The following is a 23,014-nucleotide window of genomic DNA, read 5'->3' as shown; positions in this document are numbered from 1 at the left end:
AAGTTTTTCTGTTGAAGTCTTGAATTATTTTTTTCTTTCTAAATTTAGTAGGTTAGTTCAATATTGTGCTAGAGTAGGGCTGGGCCCTATTTTGTTGACTAGATGTTTGAGACATGTTCTGCCTTATCTTCACGTAGCTGTGCTGGAGAACTGCCAGCGCAGAGGCAACCTGTATTAGCAACTGTTCTGGTTTTACCGTAGCTTTTCATTTGGGAAAAATAGTCTGACGACACGATGCTCCCCACCTGCCCTGCCTCAAAGAAGTGCTGTTTTTATAAATGCATTTGCAATATATTAACAACTGATTCTTAATTCCCGGTTAAGCACCTGAGCTGTGTTTGCCCTTGGGGAAGATTATCCTCTGCTGGGCTTCTTGTTCCGAGGTGTTTGTAGCAGCTGATGCTACTGCAGGTAGTAATCAAGATCAAGGGAAGGCGGTGGCAAAAATAAAAGGCTTCGCATACTCTTTCAAATATCTTTTTCCAGGAGGCTGGTTGGCAGTAGACTTAACGTTAAGTTTCTGCTTTTTGGAAAAAGGATGGGGTGGGACTCTGGCTTCTCTTCTCTGGGTAGGGAATGATCAAAGCAAAGCTGGAAGTGACTGGTTGTACTCAGAAGAACCTTCCCAGGTAAAATGGGTAGAGGTAAGGAATGCCACCATTCCAGAAAAGGAGATGAGCTGTACTGGAAAAGGAACAGTTCAAGGGTAGGCAGTGCCCTGCCAGGCCTGGTGGCAGGTGACATTAGTAAGAAAATACTAGGGTTCCTTTTTTTATTGTGCCCCCTACCCAGATTCTCCTGCAAAAATTGAGCGGCCTCCACGTCTTTTCTCATTATTTCAAAATGACACCAAGTTCAGAAAGCCTAATGCTGTTTCAGTGTCTCTCCTGTTGCTTCCTCCGGGTTCCATCTGGCCCACGGATGACGTACATGAGCTGAATAGCAGGGAACTGAGCAACCTGTCCATTGCTTATTTAGAACAGGCATTGACGGTGGTAAGGATAGTTGTTTTTCCATAGCATGTGGACCACAACCTGTAGTAAGGTGTAGCGCTGAATTATTCCGGCGGGGAAATGAGAATACGGTGGTGGGAGGAAGCGTGCATTTTGCCGTTCTGTGTGACTGACAGATCCGATTCCTGCATCCAAGGTATGAGTGGGCTTAAATATCCTTTGAAGGAAAACTGTGACAGTATTGTTTACAGAAAGCTATATGGTGAGCAGGAATGTGCTTTCTTCTTACAGTGGCTGCGTACAGAGCAGTGTATCCAGCTGCGGGGAAGCAGTTAGGTTGGTTCACCTGGCTTGTGGGACGACAGCCATCCTTAAACATCTTAAACCCATTTTCTTTGGCAAAGTAAGGGGACTTTGCACTGCAGTGGCTGAGGTGTGGGCACATTCCACACCGGCTGTTGTATGTGCAGTAGCGTCCAGGAGAGATGTGCAACAAACAGCAGTTGTTTCTTAAACAACAGCAGCTTTTTGTGTAGGTAGAAATGGGTTAGCACAAAGAGCCGTGTGATTGGGGTGTAAATAGTGCGTGAACATCGCCTTCACCCAGAGACCCCTCATGAACAGTATTTTAGTGGTGAGTGTGCCGAGGTCTGCATGTTGCATGAAAGTGGGGATAAATTGTTTTCAGTTCCAGCTTGTGTTCTTCCTTTAAAACTTTATAGGGAATGCTCTGAGATATACCTGCAGATACATTTTAGAAATTGCACCACCTATTTTCAGTGAACTATTAAATTTTATTGACTTAAAAAATAATGGTACATGCACCATATTTTTACACGACAGTGCGATTGTTCTTTATGAGGAAAAAAACATGGTAATTCTTATTACTTGTCAAATGTGTTTAAAATACAGAATTTGACTTATGTCAATGTTAACAACAATGAAACCTTGTGAGGGGTATCACTTAAAACCAAAGTGCCTATATTAAAAATATAAGTAAAGAAAGGAGAAAAGCCTTTGTACTAAACCTGGGTGGCACTGTCAAGATTCCTGAAATGTGACAGGTGAGTGAGGTAAAAACTGTAAGGTGGTTGTTGTTGCCTATTACAAAACATTTTGCAGATCCAGGATGAAATATGTCTTGGTGTCTTCAGAGAGCTGTTAAGCAAATGGGGATCAAAGAAACTCCTCATATTCCTGTTTTCTAAAACCGCCTAGTAGACTGCCTGAGTTGTAATATGCTAGCATTTTTCTAAATAGGAAGTATCTTGAATATGATGAATAAGGTTTGGATAAGCTATGGAAGATTACCTTTGTATTTGTCTGGGCTGTATCTCTCCCTAACGTTTTGCTTAGTTTCCCATTTTAAAACAAAACCTCACCAGCTTAAGCTCTAACACCAATCTTCATCTTTGTTGTAAATGCTAATGCTATAAAGATGGTGCGCTTTTATTTTGAAAAGCGTGAATGAATGTTCACACTCACCAGCAGCTTTCTGGTTGCTCTTTTTGTTGTTTATTCTACTGAAGGGAAAACTCTATTGTTCTAGCTTTGTTTTGTGTCTGGATGTCATGTTTCTCAGATCACATGCTGGACTGTTAATACTTTTCTGAGACAAATTGCTAAAAACATTGACTACGTTTGAGGTTACAAGAATTCTCTATATATAGTGACAGAATTGATTTTTTTGCCTCTGTTGCTAGTGGCAACTCATCCTAATCCCAAACTGTACAGTAATGTGATTTATGGTGAGTACGTTGCTCGCTGTTTAATGTTGTCTGGAAATTTTTTCTGTGTGCATTGCTAGAGGGTCATTGTTCAGGCACAGGGTAAAGATATTTCACGGTTTAAGAAAGAGTCACTTCTCGTAGGTTGTGTGGATTAGAACATCTTAAATGAAGCATAAAATCATAGTTCAAAAGCATCCTTAAAACTGAAACTTGGGAGAAAGTTGCTTCATCGTTTTTGATAGATTTATGAAGGAGAAGCTTCTGATTAATTGGAAGCTTGTGCTGATAAAAATCAAAATATCTCCTGTTTAAACTCCAGTTTGCGTATGGATTTATATTATCACATTAAGTATTTTGCATATATGTTAATATTTTTGTTTCAGTCAGGTAACTTTTACTGAGTGTGTTCCACATACTGCATTGAAAAGCTTGTATTATAAATGTTACCAAGATGTATGTTATGCACGCTATAAAGAACTTGCACCCACTGGCCTATGCCAGTTGTGATTCACCTCAACGTCCTGGTAAAAATAGTGACTTCATAACACGTTGTATGGGGAAGCTGTAGATTTTAAGTACATCAGTTAAATTACTGTGAGTAAGCAATTTACTCTTTAAAATATTTAATAAATGTGCTTTTTAGGGAGGGATATTTTTTAAAACAGCAGGAAGTCATTCATGTGTGAGAACATCTAAGGTCAAGAAATTCAAAGTTAGACTGTCTGGATTTTGTGTTTCAGAGCAAGATCTTGTTTATCTGCTCTCTGCCTGTGGGCATGGAAGGCAAATTAGTTCTTCACTCTTTTGAACTGAGTGGGGTTAGAAGAACAGTAGTGCCTAGATTGCCAAAAATACAACCATTGATATTTTTTTTTAACCTGTTTGCCAATGCAGTGATTGAAAGGTAGTAACAGAGCTGGGAGTTTTGAATTTTGTGGTGATGGGGGTGGCAGTACCCAACCAGTAAGAGCTTAGGGTCAGTCGGAGGGTTTCTAGCTACAGAAGGTAATGGAAGTTATTTGGTTTTCCTCCCTTTACCAGAGACCTGTTTCATAGTAAAACGATTGAGAGAAATTCAGGCTTGTAAGCGTGTTGCCACTTGTTTCTTGTATTGGAGGTTAGGTCTTCTCTAGTTTAATTACCTCTGGGATCAAATTAGAATAAGCTTCTCCTGCATCCAGAAGAACGATGCTGATGAAGACCTGTAGCTGTGTTCAGAAACAGCTATACTTTATGTCAAGGTTGGGGCTCAGTGATAACCGAGCAGAGCCAGATCATTTCTAGTTCTGCCTCTCTTCTAGGTTTTTCTAATTCCTCTGGGACCAATGCATAAAAATCTTTTTTTCCATTTCAGAGAGTTGCTTGAGGGGAAGGCAAGAAGATGATCTAGATACTGCAAATTTTCTGTGAAAACTGTAGTAAAACAATTGTAGTTGAATGCCAGCAGGAAAGGCAGAAGACTGCTTTTGACACAAAGCACAGCTTTGAATCCTTGATTTAGGAGGATCTTTGTTATACAGTTTGCTATATGCTGATTTAAGTTACAAGCAGAGTTTCTGCAAGTTGGTTGAAATGTTTTCTGCTTTACACCCCTGTTTACATTCAAGATAATTTTCCTTTAGTGTAGTTTATTTTAGCTGAGAATAAGTGGATATTTAAAGAGTAAACATTTCCAAAGGACAAAGTAGCAAAGCTGCCCAAGATGATTAGTTTTAGTAGCAAGAAAATTGTACTTCTAATTGCAGCATCGAGATGCTGAATTTGATGCAGTTGATAAGTTACTGTAAATGCTCTGTGTAGGAGAATAGGGCTAGAAAGATGTAGCAAGACTCCTCGGGGTGGTAAAATGTTCTGTAGTAGCTGAATCAACAAGGGATTACAGTGTATGTGGCTATAAAAGGGATGGGGGTGGATATTGTAGCTTTTATTTGCTTGGGGAAAACTACTGTTTGAAAATGGTGAGATGTGTTGTAGTAGCGGATTTATACAGGAGAGAAAAGCTCTGTTAGTTAATACCGTCCTGCAGGAACTTCTGAAACTGTATTCAGAAGAGCTGACTATTTTAAGATTAAGACTGAAGAGGAGATAGTACAAAGAGTATGTATATTAAAATCTAAATCTCAAGAATCTCCACTTTTTTTTCTTTTATACTTGCCAGAGAACTGGACAAGTACACTGAGGTAAGTAGAAAAAATGAGGGATGACTTACTAACGAGCTGCAAGAACAGTGCCCTACACGGAGGATAGCTGAATTTCTGGACTCGGCAAGCAAAGAGCTTCTTGATGTTACAAATATTTGTGCTTTAAGAGTTGTAAAGATGTCCTTCATACATCTGCTGAGATCAGGCAGACCTCCAGTTGATTCACAAGCAGGAAATGTCACTGGCTTCTTGCGGTGGGTCATAGAGCTTCACTGTGGGCAAAAGTTTAGGCTGTGGGTGACCTCGCAAGGGTGGTTTTGAGTTTGTTCTTCAGGCTTGTGTGCTTTCACAGCTGACGGGAACTTGGCCTAGCCAGCAATGATCGTATTACTATGTTCTTGTTAAAAATCTTGGCCTGCAGGCCACAATCACACTGCATTGAGATGCTTGTGGTATTCGAGAGCTGCAGGTTGTCTGTACTTGCCGTGGGAGGAAGGCTGGTATTCTTGCTGTTAGTCCTGTCCAGACTAGTGGCAGCTTGGGTTTGTGTGACCACAAGTTGACTTCAGGATCTGGGAAGAGACTGTCATGAGAGGAGAATTCAGCTTGTTGGTGGGCAGAATCTCCTGGGAAGAAGCCAGGAAGGGGAAATACGCCTGGATTGATGGGTTTAGCTTAGTTTTTCTAAGGAAGACCTCCAGAAAGTTAAGGAGCAAAGCACCCCGTTGTGTGGGAAGATCAGGAATTTCAGCAGAAGCCCCACAAGACTAAGCAAGGGCAGCATACAAGAAGTGAAAACGGTGGTCAGTAAAGGAGGAGTATTAAAGCTTTGCTTGGCTGCTGAAGGATGGTATCAGTTGCGTCTACAACTGGTCAGGGACATGAAGAGTAATAAAAGGGGTGCTATGAGAATGGTAGCAGGACAACATTTTCAGAGGCAACAGGGGAGACGGCCTAGTGGTGGCTTCTAGGGAAAAGACTGCAGTACTCAACATTTTTATTTTTTTCCCCTCAGTCCTCGCAGGCAAAATCTGTACCTAGACTTAATGTGCTTAACATACCATTTGGAAAGAAGAGCTGAGATAATGCTCTGATACGAGTGTTGATGAACATCTTTCTACAAGACCTAGGGGGAAAAATTGCATGTATGTGTGTCTCTACAGAGCTACACAGATGATGATCTTGTGCTAATGTATGAGACAGTAAGTTTAGCTAGAGATCAGACAAATAAAACTAACCCAAAATCTGAGCAGCAAAACTGTGTTTGGACAGTGCTCAACACAGTGCAGTAACTTATTCTAGAGTTTGTTTAATCAGTAGTACAAAGTCTTCAGCAGGAAAGGCAATGGTAGTAGTGCTGATGTTATTCAAACCTGGCATGGAATAGGAGGTGTAAGCTCTGATTTGCTCCTTAATAAAAATGCTGGTGAATTGCTTGCTTTTTATCAGATAATCTGTAAGGCAACAGTGTGCATATAAAATAGTCACCGTTCTAGGAGGAGATCTGTTTCTTTCAGATGATATAAAAATGATTGAACAAAAGAGAGTTTGTTATTTTTAAAACCGAACATAAAGGCTATTATTTGTTGTAATGTGAAAAACAAGCTAAAGTACCCTGTGGCAGTGGAGAGCACGGTCTTAGATGAAATGGAAGTGGGTTTCTGCTTGGTTACAACTTCTTAATTTCTTCAGTTGCCTTTTTGCAAGAGCAAAGGCATGAGGTCTAGTCTTACAGAGGCAGCCTTGGTTTGACTGAAATACAGGGATGTTTAAATTGAGTGCAACTAACCAGAAAGTGATTGGCGGCAGTGCCCTCCCTGGTGGGGTATCTTTGGTTGCCAATGACTTTCAAGTGTTCTGATGGTAGGAAGAATTGTTATAAACGAGTTCATCCTCTTACATGTTCTGATTAAGGTGAAACTTCAGCTTGCCTATGGGTGCTGAAATAGGAACTTTATGCCTTATTGCCTAAAGAACCTTTTAACTGCTTCCTTGTGGGGATCTCTGTACCTCTGCCCTTTTTCTGGGTGCATTCAGGGAGCAAATTCCCCATTAGCCTACTTGGATAAGAAAAACTTCCCAGTAACTAGCAGAGAGTTTTCAAAATGGGTTTCTCCTTACTTTCCCAAGACAGTTGAGCGTGGCTGTCTAGATGGATGCAGATGTATAAGCTCCTTTGCCCTGTTCTCAGAGCTGGTACGTCTGTTAGCTCAGATATGGAGCGTCCCGATGGGAGCTGTTGGAGGTTCAGCCAGCTGGGACTGTGACCAGAGGAACTGTCACGTTGGTACCAGGTGTACGGGCTCACCTGCGACGTGTGGGGTGCACACCGTGCCTTTTTCGCTCCGAACCTTTCCAAGTCACTTGCTTTATTTGTTGTGGTGTATTGTGTTTATTGTGGCCACCTGTCAACGTAGAAGTTAAATTTTTGTTAGATTTAACAGATTTTAAAAAGATACTTTATTTGTGATGTTAGAACAATAGCACTAGTGAATGGACGTGTTGGCATAAACTCAGTTTGAAAAAAGATTGTTGTGATGAAAACGTGGCTGTAGAATTAAGTTTGCATGCTTTGTCCTAGCTGAATTTTTTTGATGCCTAAGTAAAATATTGTTAGTGTTGTTCAATGATCAGTGTAGGCATGGTGGGCAAGTAGAATTTATGCTGTGCCAGGAAACATGCTATGGCTAAAAAATATTAAAATAAACTATACATGGTCACTAATGCTACTTTTCTATGTAGGCCTGTTGAATACGTTTCTTTTTTTGTTGTTCATCACTGGATCAGTCTTTCGTGATTTTCATGTAAGTTATAAATAAAAGGAGCATCCTAAAACTGAAGAAAAAGCACAAAGAACAACCAGTGCTGTATGGATTTTCAAGTTCCAATTCTTTATTTGAAGAGCAGGTAGCCTGATGACTTTGTAGCTGCATAACTATTAGGGCTGGTTGAAGGGGCAGGGAAATGCACTGTTGAGGAAAGAGGACTGCACTACCACTTTCACTGGTAGCACAAAGCCTTATCCAGAAGTTAGTATTGGTATAATTTCAGTGGTTTAAGAGGCCAGAAGTCACTCTGTAAGGCCACTTAACCCACTCCCACTGTACTTATTTTTTTCTGTTTTGCAGTTGATGTAACTTTGAAAGTGCAGCAGCCATCAACTTGCTTCAGCTTACCTTTAGCTGGCTGGCAAGGGAAAGAAGGGTCATTATCTTCTGATACTTTTTCCCTGCTAATGCCATGTTTGAACTTCATGTAAACCTGAAGAAGCTTAGAAAGCTGTCGTGTTATCTGCCAGATACTTGTGTTGAATCACAAAGCTGACAATGATTTTTTAGATGCAGTGAAATGATTCTGTTATGCATTTCAGGCAAGGCTGCTGCATTGTCTTAAGGTGATAGCATTTTCTGTATTTGGAGGAGTTTTGCTTGGAAAAGGGAAAGCTGGTCTTTTGCATAATTACATGAACTCCCCAACCTACAAAAGTCTCTGAATTTGAAGCTGTGGGTAATTGTAATGAAAATTGCTTCTGATCATACTGCCTCCATTGTATGTAGTGTTTTAAATTGCCTCTCTGAAGTGGCGCATTGCTCGCTCTTTTCTTTGAAGAACCACATGTGCACTTACCATAGAATCATTAAGGTTGGAAAGACCTTTAAGATCAAGTCCAACCGTCAACCCAACACCCCCATGCGACTAAACCATGTCCTGAAGTGCCACGTCTACACGTTTTTTGAACAGTTCCAGTGATGGTGACTCCACCACCTCCCTGGGCAGCCTGTTCCAATGCTTGACCACTCTCTCAGTAAAGAAATTTTTCCTAATATCCAATCTAAACCTCCTCTGGTGCAACTTAAGGCCATTTCCTCTCGTCCTATCGCTGGTTACTTGGGAGAAGAGACCAACACCCCCCTCACCACAACCCCCTTTCAGGTGGAAAGGAGCTGACAGAAGACCCCCTTGTATAAGAAGTCCATTTCTAATTTTAAGAACCTGGGTTGTTGCACACCTGCTGCTGCTGCTACAGCTTCTGAAGTCTGTATATAGATAACTTAGTGTTTTTGTGTAAAATAATTTATCCTTCAGGCACTTAGAATTTTATACATATAATTTAAAATGCTTTGGTAGTGGTAATTCTGTTTAGTGTAAGCAGAAAAACATGAAGAGGGGGCTATTACATGCAGCGTTTGAGAGTCTTGTCATGATGAATAATTTCTGTAGATTAATTATTGCTCCAGGTATGTCATCTTTGTCTCTGTTGAACATGGAAAAGGAATATTAATGCAGTCTGTCCCTGTGTATATGGGTGTTCCTGAAGTACCTAATTAGGCGTGCAGCTGCTCGTGTGCCATGTTATCTCAGCATTTATTGCCAAGCACTGGCCTAAACTGAGCTACGGTGATGATTTATGTTAGCTGAAGTACTTTTGAATTCAGTTGTGCCTTTGTTAGTGACACACCTGCCCTTAAATTAAAAACCAGGTAAAAGCATTTATTCAGTTGTACGATATTGATTCATTATGATGCATTTTTCATGTTGCTGGGGAAGGTGGGATGAGGCATGCAGATAAAAGCAGTGAATTAAGCCTCCAAACAAGAACGTCAGCATTCCTAAAGAAATCCTGTTTTCTTGCAAGAAGGGAAAATATTTTGGCCCACTCCTTCCCCCCAAGTATTTCATGATTGCTCCCCTTTTGATTTTTGTCGTGGCAGCTGGAGTTACAAAGAATGTTTTAATTCAACTATGACCATATCAAATGTAACTATCCGTCTATTAAACATTAGCTGTTATACCTTTGAAGTTTTAAGATGTTTCTTCTGGTATGCTGTGCCTTTTGCTTACGCATCCATGTGCTTCCAGTGAGGCTTCCCTTAGCATTGGCAGGACGGTGCAGCAGAGCTCGCTACTTGACATGGCAGTTGGCGCAGCAGTTTTCAGGCTGCATCTCCAGTGATCATCTTCTGGGCACTGCTGTTGGCTTGCTGCTGCTGGCTCTAGCAGGCAGTGTCTCTTGGCTGTGTCCTGACAGGGGAGTACTTCAACCTTTTGTCTTCAACAGACTGACCAGGGAGTGTCAAGGCACAGCAGGAACACAAGGTGGGCCAAAGAATCTGCTCAAGATGTGGAATTGCTTGAAATTGAGCAACAATGGTGTTGGGAACATCAATGGGAGCGACTACCCCTGGCACAACAGAGGTCCTAACCCAGACAGAGGACGTTGCTGTCCAGGTCTTGGGCTGCAAAGTGTGCATGGTGTCTCTCCCTGGGGCTGGGGTCAACAGTCGCCTCCCCTGTGGGAGATGTGCTCTGATAAAGCACTGAGTTGCCACCAAGTAAAGGAGCTGTGGGAAGGAAGTGAACAGGCAGGAAGTGTACAGTCGGAGGCATGTGATGGTCACTGGAGACTCCCTCCTACAGGCAACAGAAGCATCCATGTGCTGAGCTGACTTGCTGTCTTGGAACGTTTGTTGTTTGCTGGGGGGTTAGATCCAGGATACTGCAGAACAAGGACAAAGACTCATCCAGCATGGGCGCTGTTACCCCATGTGGGCACCTAGAATCCTACCAGAGGTGACCTGGAATGTGTAAAGAGTGGTGGCAGCACTCTGGGGACAAGTGGAAGGGCAAAGGGGGCTTTGGGGGATGTTCTTAGTCCTTCTTGGGCAGGAGTGGACACATCCATCAGGTCAGCATCTGTCTGTGCAGCTGATGTTGCAGACAGGGCTTTGGATCTTATAAATGTGTCTTGTTGAAACAAGGACTGCTGAGGAGGGATGAGATGCATCGAACAAGGCAGGGCACAAGCACCTTTGCCAACAGCTAGACCTAGTGAGGAGGAAGGCTGTAAACTAGTTCTGCTAAGGGAGAGTTACCATAACCTGAAGGAAAGGCATTGGGGCTAATGAAGAAGTGTCTGTGGGGACAGTGTCCTGGAAGAGGCTCTCCCCAGTATGACTGGGGATCTATCACAGGTGCCTGTACTTGAGCCCATGCAGCTGAGATACAAACAGGAGGAATCATACAATCATAGAATCATTTAGGTTGGAAAAGATCGAGTCCAACCATAAACCTAACACTGTCAAGTCCACCACTAAACCATGTCCCTAAGTGCCACGTCTACACATCTCTTAAATACCTTGAGGGATGGTGACTCAGCCACTTCCCTGAGCAGCCTGTTCCAGTGCTGGATAGCACTTTCAGTGAAGAAATTTTTCCTTATATCCAATCTAAACCTTCCCTGGCACAACTTGAGTGTAATTAGGATAAATTTAACTATATTTGTTTCCTCAATAGTAGTACACTTCCAGGAAAGCATTGAAAGAGGAGCATAAGAGGCTGGTGAAGGGTTTAGAGAACAAGTCTAAGCTGAGGAGCAACTGAGGAGCAGCTAAGGGAACTGGAGTTGTTTAGTCTGGAGAAGAGGAGGCTGAGGAAAGACCTTACCACTCTCCACAACTACCTGAAAGGAGTGTCGGTCTCTTTTCCCAAGTAACAGAATTGGAAATGCGTGTGCAGTTGCAGAGCTGTGAGCTTATTGGGACTACGGAGCTGTGGTGAGATAGTTCAGTCTCTGTCATCTTCGAAAGGTCATGGCAATCGGGAGAGGTTCCTGATGACTAGAAAAAGGCAAGTGCCATACCCATTTTCAAAGGTGGCTGAAAGGAGGATCTGGGGAACAGCAAGCTGGTCAGCTTTACCTCAGTTCCTGGGAAGACTGTGGAGCAAAACCTCCTGGAAGCCACTTCCAAGGCTTTTTTTCCAAGCAGCCGTTTCTTGAAGGGGCAAAAAGGTGATTGGGAGCAACCAGCGTGGAACTACCAAGGGCAAATTGTGCCTGATTGCCTTCTGGGAAAGCTGGCAGTGCGGGCGACGTGACAGCAGTGTATGTTGTATGTGTTGACTTTAGTGAGACCTTCGACCCAGTCTCCTGTAGTACCTTTATAGCCACAGCAGGGATATATGGACTGATAAGTGGGTGGAAAATTGGCTGGACTTCCCAACTGTAAGTGGTGGAGAGTGGTGCGAAGTCCAGCTGGCAGTTGGGTATCCCTCAGAGGTCAATACTGGATCAGTACAGTTCAATGACTTTAATAACAGCCTGGATGATGGGATGGAGCGTGCTCTCAGCAAGTTGATGAAGGGTATCAAATTGGGGGAGAATGGCTGGTAGTTAGGCTGGAGGCCATGCTCAGAGTGACCTTGACAGATGGGTGACGTGGGCTGGCAGGAACCTCGTGAAGGTCAATAAAGGCAAACGCCAAGTCCTGCCCCGGGACATGCTGGCCTTGAGCAACAGGCCAGGCTGGGGCAGCTGGCTGGAAATTTCAATGCCATCTTGTACATAAATATTTCAGGTGTGTGTAGTTCACCACCGAGGTTCCGCCCCTGCTGGTTATGTATTGGGATCTATTTCCATTGCTTAGAATAAACACATCACTGTAAAAGGCATTCTAGACCTGTTTATCAGTTAAGGAAGGCAGGGAGTTGATATTTAACACTGTATTTTAACTTGCTGCGTGCAGGTTTTTGTTTCACAGGTAGATTGGGATATTTTGTGGGGGGCTAAGACTGTGTTTATGCATGTATTCACTGTTAGATAGGTGGTTTTGAGGTTGTTCAGTAGTGACTTTTGTTTTTCTCTTGGCTGAAATGGGACAAAAAGAATGAACAAAACAAGCAGTGTAATTCTGCTTTAATACATAATACTGGCTTTTGAGTTTTCTGGGGTTGCCCCCCCTTGTTTTCTTTCTTTTTTTTTTTTTAACATGAGCTGTCTGTTTTAATGTTACTATGAAAGTTTTAGAATGCGTGTAACCTTTGATCTTAAAAAAAGAAAACCAAAGTAGTATTAGTTTGGACATTGCACACCGAGTGTGTTTGCTGCCAGTGTACATTATAAGCAGAAGTTGCAAAGTCATAGTTTTCTGCTGGTGTATGTTCTAGATGTCATGAATTATTCTTGATCTACTTTTTGGGAATCTGGAAATTTTGGGGTATTTCAAAATTCACTGATTCACTTCCTTGAGTGTTGGTGGATTGAGTCAGTTTAAAATCAGTTGTAATGTGCTCTACAATTCCTAAGTAGATTTACTTTAAGAATTTTTGATGGGCTGAATTAATTTTTAAACTGAATTTTGAAATTGGCTTAATACCCCATAAAATTGAAACAATGGAAAAATCTCTCTTCCTCCGCTTTTTCTCCCCATTACTTTTCTCATTGTATTGGGACTTTACGGGTCTACTCTATTGATCTGCATGACTTAAGGTGGTTTTTTGTCGAGTTGGGGAGATCCACAGTTGGTAAAGCAAAGAGAAAACTATACTGACTTCATTGTTTTGATGCTGTTAGGGATACAGTAGGCTGTATTAGAAGGATTAAAAAAGGGTTTTGGAGAGTTACCATCACCATGCAGTGTGTGCATGTGTGAATTTTTTTTTTATTCTCCTTCCTTTCATCGTCTTTCAGATAAACAGCACTGGAAAGTGTCAATTCTAGTCCTCTGTGTTCTACTGGTCGGGGAAATCTGGTCTCTGTAGAGCTGAGCATGTTATTTTCTCATTTGCTGCTCCTTGCTTTTGCAGATGTAGCATTAGAGGACTCTTATTAGGTCAAGATCAGTTAAAACAGGTGCATTTCTTCAGTCGAACACATTTGGACATTCCAGATCTGATACTAATTTGTCTGTTCCTGGTGCTTTGCATAGTTGTATAAATTGTGAGGATTTTTTTTCCCATTAAAACTCCTAAACAATTTATCTGAACGCCCATAGCCAAAGAACTGTATTAACACCAACTGCTAGCACTAGGTCAGTTGTAACAATTTGCCAGTTAATACATCTGGGTTTTTTACTATTATTGTGATCTTGCATGGGAACTTGTTCCAAGTGTGATTCAGGCTCCTGCTTGGCTCACTGTTGAATTTCTCAGCCTTTAAATGGAAATACATTCACCTATACAAATTTAGGCCTTTCTTTTATTCAAGAGCGTGGTACATGAAGTGTCTGTTTACAGTTTTGCATAGCTCTGTAGATGTAGTTAAATCAGCTTTTTAATATAGAGAGTAATTTGCTTTCAGAGTTTCAGGATATCGTGGTGTTTAACTATTTTCACCATGCAAGCTGTGATTTTCATCCTTAGATTTGTGTGACTGGATAATCTTGGCAAATACAACATTGTTTTGTATAACACTAATGTATATTTTGATGTTAATATACCGATTTTTCATGAAAGTGGGGACTTTAGATATTTCCAGCCCAAGCAGACATCAACGTTCCAGGGTGAACCCGGCTCTTTCTCCTGGTGACTGACAGCTCTATAGGAAGACTTCTTGAAGTATTGTCCCCCACTGACCTGACTCCTTCCTTCACATTGTTATGCTTATTTCCAATGAAAATTTCAAATTATAACTGAATATTTCATAGCATCTGTTATCTTAAATTGATATGAGCAATTTAAATACCTGGCAGTCGCTGGAATTCGTGTTTGGGAATTCGTGGTGACAGCGAGGGGTCGGCACTGGTGAAAGCAGTATTGGCAAAGCACGGATGCCAGTAAGTGTGGTTTTCTTTCTCCTGGTCCCTTACAGTTCCACTGTTTCACAGCCCAAAGGAAAGTTAGATCACATAATCTAATTTCTTTAATATGACAGATCATTACGTTTCATCTGGATATTTTTTGTCACGTAAAGTCCTATGAATTAAGACCAAAGAATTTCCCTCCTCAGGAAACAAAGCGACCGGCTCAGCCTCATGGTGCGCCTTGGAGTGTGTTATCCCAGGTCAGAAGCCCGGTGAGGAATGTAAGGAGAAGATGTAGGTGGGCAAAGTCCTGCTATGCAGCAGAAAAATCTCCACCCTCCTCCTTTTCAGATATTCTTACTCGTTTTTAGCCCGAAAGAAAAGTCCTTTCCAACTCCGCATTTAGTCCTTCTTGCCCTAACGTCAATAGGAGCGAGTGTTCCCTGACCCCAACTGCTCTGTCTTTGACCAGGCTTGGCCGGCTGCCGACGTTTCCAAGGAAGACAACCCTTCTCTGCAGAGCTTCTCTAGCTGTTTCTGCTTTGGAAAGAACGTTCCTTCGTCATCCCTCCAGGGTTAGCTTCATTCTAGTCATACGGAGCCGTAAACCGTGGAAGGGGCTGTAGGCAGCGGGGTGTGAGGAAATGCTGTGGCTGGCTGGCATTGCCTCTCGGCGTTTAATCATGTATGTGAAATAACTTTCCTGAGCGTTACTTTTTCTTCAGGCTGGCAGCAGTCTTCCCTAGCAGCAGGCTCTTTTAAAGACAGGCGCCTGGTCACATCCTGGATGTGTATTAAAATAGTGTTTCTTTTAAATGGCAGCTTCTTGTCCTGATGGTGAGCTTATTTTTTATTTTTAACTGGTTTTCTTTTTTTGGAGACTAAGTCGGGATTTTCCTGCAATGTGAGGATTGTGGCAAGTATCATACTTAAATGACAGTCTTAAGCTTGATGTATACACCAAATATTGTAGAATTTCTTTGTACTTATTCTTTCTCACCTTTTTAAACTGTCAAAGACTCAATTTAAATGATTTTTAGTGGAGCAAAGGAAATAAGCATATCACATGAATTAATGTTTGCAAGATAGAGATGATATTTAGTAATTGCCATCCAGAAACAAAAACTAAGGCACTTTTTTGAGTGTGCAACGCTGATGTTTCTTGCACTTAACGGTTAATTTGAGGAAGAGATGTAATAGTAGATATGAGCATATCCTAGTTTAATGAAATAATGTTCTTGCTTTCTTGCAGACCCACTAAATCATTTCTTAAAAACTTTTCAGTAACAGTTAGAGAACATTTTATTAGCTTATGGACCCAAATGTTTCCTTATGTGAATGAACTTGAAATTCCATCTTGAATGACAATAAGGTTAAGAATATCCCAGCTTTGCACATAAAGTCAAGATACATACATGACAGTTTTCAGGTTTCCCAAGTTAAAGTATGATGCATTTATTAGTCAGACTCCCCTGCTCAAAATAATTTTCTCCTGGGAAATTTGTCTACTTCAGTCTTGTATTTCATCATGTTTTGTAATATATTTATGGTTGTCATAAAAGGATTCCCGTCTAAACTGTCCTAAGGTTAAAAACAGCTTTGTGTTTGACTAATTGAGGGAAATGCAGTCACAAAGCAGCAGAGAACAGCAGCTTCAAGGAATGCAGATGGCTGATCCTGCCAGTCTTTCAGTACTTACATTTTCTTCATTAACCAAAACACAGATCAAACACAAATGTAAGTATTGTACAAGTGGAATTACGTGCTGTCTTGCCAACTTTTTTGTAAAACCCTGTTTAAAAGACAGAACAAAATCTAAAACTACTCTAAAATGTTTCTGATTTATGGAGGTGCTCATGTACAATACATTTTCTTCATGCTGGAGCTTGCAGTCGTTCTAAGTCCAAGATTTCTGTCGGTTTTGCGAGTAAATTTGATTTGCATGGTATTTTGTAATTCTGCACTAGGGCCAGCTGAATGCTTTTGTTTTTCTTCTCTACTGTAAACCTTTTAATGTAGAAGGTTTTTAGGGGATATCTTAGGCTTCCAGCTTGTCACAACTGTTGTTACACAATTAGTTTAAGTGGAATTTGTTTTGTGTAGGGGAAGAAAACAACTTATGGTGAAATGTGCAGCTCCATATCCAGGTTTTGTGTAAGCTGAGTATCCTTAACATTTAGCTCTGATTGTGTATTTTCAAATAAGATTAGCTGAGAATTGGAAAATAACTGCCTTTGCCTAAAGTCTTCCCAGATTGATGTTTCAAAGACAGCTGCTTGTTTTCTTTTACCTTTTCAATAGTGATAACACATTTCAGTTATTCCTGGTAGTTATTTGTGCAGTTCTTTATACTCTGAAGGATGTTGTAGTTTTTAGATGTTTGCTAAACTGACTGGGCTATTTGGACTTTGGAACAGGAGAGGCTAAAAAATCATTCAGTAATACTAGATGAAATAGTTTGAATGCTTTACAAGGTGGATTCATTTCCAAACCTCTCGGGCAGCTTTACCTACTGAAATAGAGGTGTTTTGTACGGCACAGTCGTGCAGCCCTTTGTACCTGAGCTACAGGAGGGGAATTTGGGAAGATGAGATGTAATTATTGGAGTTGGAATATGGCCAGCTCTCTGGGGCCATCATTAATCTGGAAAGCAGTAATCACAATGCATTTAGACTTTCGTTTTACATCCCTGAGCCCATAACACCCTACCAGCGTGTGGATGCTCTTCATGGGTGAAATGGAGTAGACAGGAGTAGAAAGAGCCTGTTCAGAGCTCCTTTTGTTTGTGCTTATTGAGTTAACCTTATTATAGGATGTTCCTGAGGATTTTTTATTAACATGTCAGCATAATTATTGTGTAACTAATGTAAATAGAATTAAATTTTCTTTTGCCGATGGCGTAGCCTTAAGCTTAGTAGTTTATAGGATAGCTTGAAGAAAATTACTCTCCTTTGGCTGTTGAAGGGATAAAGAGCTATTGAAGAAGAGCCTTGACACATCTGGGTATTTGAACCTTCTTTCTATTACAACGGTGATAGTGTTGAAACCCTCTGTTTTAAAATATGTTGAGGTGGTGCATCTTGAGCCTCTATATGAGACTACAGCACTTGTGCTAATGCGGAGTGACATGCTATGGCTGGCACCGTGTGAGTTAAGCGCGTCTAATGTGATACGGCTACACTGATGGGTAATCACGATACTGCTGTGGGACAGCATGGGTTTAAAGAGAAGCTGTTAGTCTTGTGACTACAACTGTGAGTCTGGTGTGTTTGGTTGGTGTTGAGGAAACATGACTTTTTAATTAAAAATATTAAAAGTAAGTAAGCCTGTCTAGATGCATAAAGCCAAATTCTGTTCTGTACTACCAAATTCTTCCCTAGGCTATACCAGTGGAAAGCTGATGAGCCTTTAATGAAGTAAATGCTATTTATGCTGGTAGTCCTGGGAACTGAATTTGTCCAATAAAACTTGGAAATCTGAACACCACCTATGTGAAGTCCACATGTACAAGTTGCTGGGTTACTGAAGTACAGTTGTCAAACAATTTTGCTTTTCTGTTGCTCATTTAAGTATAAAGAATGTCTAGCAGAAAATCCTTTTGAGTCAACTACTGAATTCATAGTGTTTTGCTGTATGTATTAATGGATTTTTTCCGTTTTCTTCCAGAGCATTCAGTCAGAAAAGAGCTGCAATTGAGAAAGAATATGCACAGGTAGGTTCTGGAATAATTTTAATATCTATGGCATTGTTCTCTTGAGGTAACTTATTCATTAGCAAATTTTCCACAGTGTATGTTTTTTCATTTATTCTTTCCGTAAGTTGCTTAGTATGAAAGTACCTGTTGAAATACTGACTAGGGCAGTTTGGCCTGTGCACGACTTCGGCTCATTCTGTGTTTTCATGGACATTCTGGCTTGAGCAAGTTGTTGGGTATGGAAGACATTTTTAACATTTTTTTCAAGTTGTTGTAAAGTCAATCAACTCTTTGAGGTTTTCTCAGACGTTACTGTGAAACTTGAGTAAAAAGTAAAATCGGGTCAATTAGAGGGAGAGGAAATGTGTTCTGGCATACTGAGTCCAAAATAAATTTACATTGACATTCTTTAGTAAGAGCAGCTTCCTATCCATCTGAAATAAAAGCAGCCAGATTTGGTCTCATGTTTGTGATAGGGAGTGGAATTAATTTTGATTTGTTTGTGAGAAAGGAGGGAGGATTGAGTTTTCTCCCTTGTTCCAAAATTAGAAAGCATCTAACAAAGGGCAGCTGCTTGCTTAATTTACGGTAAAGGCTCTTGGAGCTTAAGTCCAAGTACAACAGATTAAAAATACATTAATTTATTTTAAAATAGATTAAAGGTAGAATAAAATACAAGCGAGGGAGCTTGTGGAACTGAATGTACAGTAAATACAACTGGAGATGTTCTTGACGTTACAATTGTTGATGTTGGGGCAGTGACTGAAGTGAAATGTGAAAATACAAGCTGTTGCTAGGATGTTTCCAAATGTAGTTTGTAGGCTGTTGTGTTAAGCATCCTTTTAGTCATCAGTACTGCATCACCCACAAGTATATCCAGAACAAACATTTTCTGTGGGCCAGACTTTGCTGTCGATTTACGAAAGAGGATTTCTGTCTGCTTTGAAACGGCGATGTACACGTTTTCTAGTCCTAGATTTTCTGCATGTGGTATCAGCCCCAAACTTAGCTGAAAAAGCTGAGTAAATCAAATTAAATTTGTACTGAATTTAATCCGAACGCTCACAACGGTGCTATAAGAGTCTGCAGTTACTGGTGCTCCAGTTCTTTCATTGTACATGAATTTACATTAGCGTACATTGATTGCATCGGCAGTTGCACTTAATTTGATTAAATATAGCAGTTTTTCAGTGGCAGAATCGATACATGCCTAATGAAACTTTGATTAAAACTATGTATTCTTTAGTGATTTTTGTAATGACATTGTAGAGAATTTACGATCAATTCTTAATACGTTTATCCATTCTACACTGGGAATGTTTTTTATATGCAGAGACGCTTACAGCAATCGCTGCATTTAGGGAACAGACTTGATAAGTTGGAAAAATAATTACGTTCTTGGATTCGAAAGGCTCAGTTTTAACAACTGAGGCTTTCAGATACTTGCATTTAAGAAACCCCAACTTTCCAGCAATACAGCTGCATCATTTGAGATTCATTGAATGGCTGATTCTATGAATGAAGTCTTGTGGGATCGCTTCCTTGGTTTGCTGATAAGTGTACAGTTCAAGAACAATGTTGGATGTTTCTTCTTGGGCCTGTGAAAGGATTTCTGTTTTTGAGATGGTAATAAAATTTCACATGAAGCCGTTTGGTGAGAGAAGTTGTAATCAAAGTAAATGTGAAGTCGTATTCATCAACAGTGGGATATTCCTTTTAAACCAGTTATAAAGGGAATTGGAAATTCTCAGTAGTTAGTTTCTGAAGCAAGATTGCTAAATCTTTTCACAGATTCTGGCCAAATGCCTTTTGTCACCTTAGGGAACTTGGAATATTCTAACTTAGAACTTTTTTGGCAGGCTAAAAAAAAAAAGTGGAAGGCTGGACAGTGAAAATAAGTTTTCCAGAATCGAATGCTTTGTTGGTTTAAAAAACTTGTATGCTGATGTGCAGCACTTGGGTGCCAAGTTTCTATACACAGAGTGCTTTTGTTTGGAGAAGGAGAACCTGCACAAATGCTAGTGGAACACCATGGTTCAGTGTTTATAATTTATCCCTCATTACATGGTAAGTGGCTTGAATGTATGTGATGAATTACAGGATCTGTGTGTAAATTGCTGTAGGTCTTACTTTATCAAGGGATTTTTTTTTTTTTTTTTTACCGACGCTTTTCACCGTGTTGTAGCTGTTGCTGTTGAAGCTTTTCTGAGCTGTTTTTCTGCTTATTGTCTGCCTCCAGTGGGTTCTTTACCGGCTTTTCTAGGCTGTGCCGTGGTATAAATGGGAGAAGTATCCGACATACCCACCCCAGTCCTGCAATTCTGCAGTCTTTTCTAGACCTGTTGTGAATATGCACTAAGCTATTTCATTTTTATTTTCAGTACTACGTTATTTAGTATATGCTTAGGGGCTTAACTTAATACTCGAATTGAGAGTATAGAAGGGCTTTCATTTCCCATTAGCAGTATTCCTAGTAATATCATTTAAATAGCAATTTTGTATTATTATTAGCTATTCTCCATGATTAATAAGCTAGCTGAAATCAGTGGCTAAGGATACTCTTTCGTCAGGTGAAAGAAGAACTTTGCGCATATTTTCTTTTGCTGCTACCTAGTAAAAAACCGTTTCATCTAGCATGTTAAATAGGTAAAATGGGGAAAAACAATATTTGAGATTATAATTACATCTCTGATGTATGTTTTATTATTATTATTTAACACTTTTAGCTTGACAGCAGTCTTCCCCAGGCTGTGTCACGTCCGGAGAGCACAGACGCAACCTTCCTTGTTGGGTTTTGTCGTGCTTTGTTTTTGCTCAATATGGAGCAATCGGTGTTTCAGAGTAAAACATGACTCTAGGCAAGCAACGTAGTGTATCTCTTTGGGTCTGCAAGTCACCTCAAAGAGCTGGAGCTGTGAAACGTGCTCCTCGTTTCAGTGCGTGCTAATTAGTTGCTAACTGTGGCACCTACGCCGAAGGCATCGATAACGTAGAAAAAAGGTAGGAAAGTCCATTCTGTGAGCTGCACGAGAGCTTCAAATTTGAACCGAGTTGCAAGTAGAAGTTTCTGTTCAGATTTTTAAAAAGCCACTAATTGTTATGATTTTTTTTTTCTTTTCTGGAAATCAGTTAATATTGAAGAGCTGTGCACGCTCAGTAAGAATAGCTATCTTTTCTGTGATCTGGAGGGAGTGGACAGGTCACTTGGTGTTGATTGCTGGGTCTATTGCAATGAGAAACTTGATAAATTTAAAACATTTTAAAACGTGGAGAAAATAAAAGGTAGTATAGTGCATCCTTTGGTGTTTTTTATATCAATGACAATAAACAGGAGAGGAGCCCTAAACTAAGATGGAGTGAATGGCAAAGGAAGCAGCAGCCTGACGGGGCGAGAGGAAGTGGAGCAGTAAAGGCAAGAGGTAAGGGGGATGGAAGCGCATAGGATGATTACCTTTACCAGCTTTCCTCACCCCGTAAGTGTCTCACCAGGCTTGAAAAAACACTTCTTTCAAGATGTCAGAATATGCAAGTGCCTGTATTCTAGAAAATGGCAATATTCCAATAGCAGGGTTTGTGTATATATAATGTGTGTGTTATACATACAGAGGTTGTGTGTGTGTGTATATATAATATATATTTAGAGGTTGGACTAGGTGACCTTTAAAGGTCCCATCCAACCCAAACTATTTTATGATTATGATATACATTATATATAAAGCACATATATAATAAACAAATATATTGTATAATTTATTTTATATATCTAAATATTTATGGGCAGCTGTGCCGAAATAGTTGCTTGATTATTTTTTTTCTTACTGTATTAGTTTTCCATTGTTTCAAATCAGAAGACAGAAGCTGACCATTTCTTTTACCATTTTCTGACAAGGACGCTAGACTGCTTTACTTAAGATATAGTGGCCCTTTAAACAGTTTTTCAGTGGATTAAAATTCTAAGGGTTAAAATCAGAAATGTCCCCCTGTGTCTTACTAACTTGTGCTGTGGCTAATTTTTTTTCTTTGCTGTTTTTTACCATGTAGTTCAATGCTTTGCAAATGTTAACTGGTTTATCCTTGTATTGTGAAGACTGGAAAGGTGATAGTGTTTCCCTAATAAGGAATTAGAGAAATTGAGTGAATTTTAGCCAACATAATACAGGTCTTTTTTTGATAGAATGGGAACTAGATCACTGGTCTCCTGGGGAAATTTTTTTTTTTTTTTAATTTTTTAAACAGAAGCCTTTGGCAATTAATGCAACTTTTGCTTCAGCAATAGAATTCCAATGTTTTTTCTTCCTATGCCTTGCAAAATGCTTTGAGGTTTATAGAGGAGGAGTCCTGAGCAAGTATTTATTTGTAAGGTACCTGCGCTGGCATATTAGGAAGAGGTAAGATGTGCTTTAGTAGATCACAGATCAACTGTCTTGAAAATCAAATTGCTTCACTTCTAATAAAAGTAGAATCTTTCAAGTAAGAAAGTTAAGGTGCTAGGTAAAGTACTTCTCTTTTGAAAATCTATTGCTTTATTGTGGTGTTGCAATATTAACCGTAAGAGCAGGAGGATGGCAGACACTACACAGGAAGAGCTCGGGGAAGGTGCTAGAGAGCTCTATAAATGTGGCTGTTTCAGCACTGAACACAAGTCACCTGGATTGATTCAGAAATCCCACGTGGCAAAACAACCACAGCTTGGCAAACACAGCTTTAGGACAGGTTTGGAATAAAACAAAATTTCAGGGTGAAACAAAGTCTTCCCTCTGACTCAGCAGCTAGCTAACCCCTGAGGCATCAGTAAAAAAAAACCTTGAAGTACCTGCCTTGAAAATCCAACAAACAACTTGCTATTAGTTCATTCCCTGTAGTCTGGACAGAATGTTTTGGGTTGGGGTTTTTTTCAGCCCAAAGGATACAGAAGGTTACTGTGGCTTTACAGAGAGCAGGAAGAGATTGTAGACTTTAAGGGTGGGTCCCCAACTTG

At 40.3% G+C, this 23,014-nt stretch overlaps 1 protein-coding gene across 1 annotated transcript in view; it reads left to right on the top strand.

Annotated features, from left to right (window-relative positions):
• The window catches only part of FCHSD2 (FCH and double SH3 domains 2), a gene marked incomplete at both ends in the record, with an annotated part of 167,780 nt that overhangs the window by 17,529 nt on the left and 127,237 nt on the right, over positions 1–23,014 (top strand). The window contains one exon of the mRNA XM_082012210.1: positions 18,009–18,054. Within this exon, the coding sequence (XP_081868336.1) occupies positions 18,009–18,054 (46 nt within the window). The remainder of the gene's footprint in view (positions 1–18,008; positions 18,055–23,014) is intronic.

This window comes from Phaethon aethereus (assembly GCF_964289735.1).
Source record: "Phaethon aethereus genome assembly, chromosome: 1".
Lineage (NCBI taxonomy): Eukaryota > Metazoa > Chordata > Aves > Phaethontiformes > Phaethontidae > Phaethon > Phaethon aethereus.
Note: the sequence above shows the minus strand (reverse complement) of the source record. Positions and strands in the feature narration are given on the sequence as shown.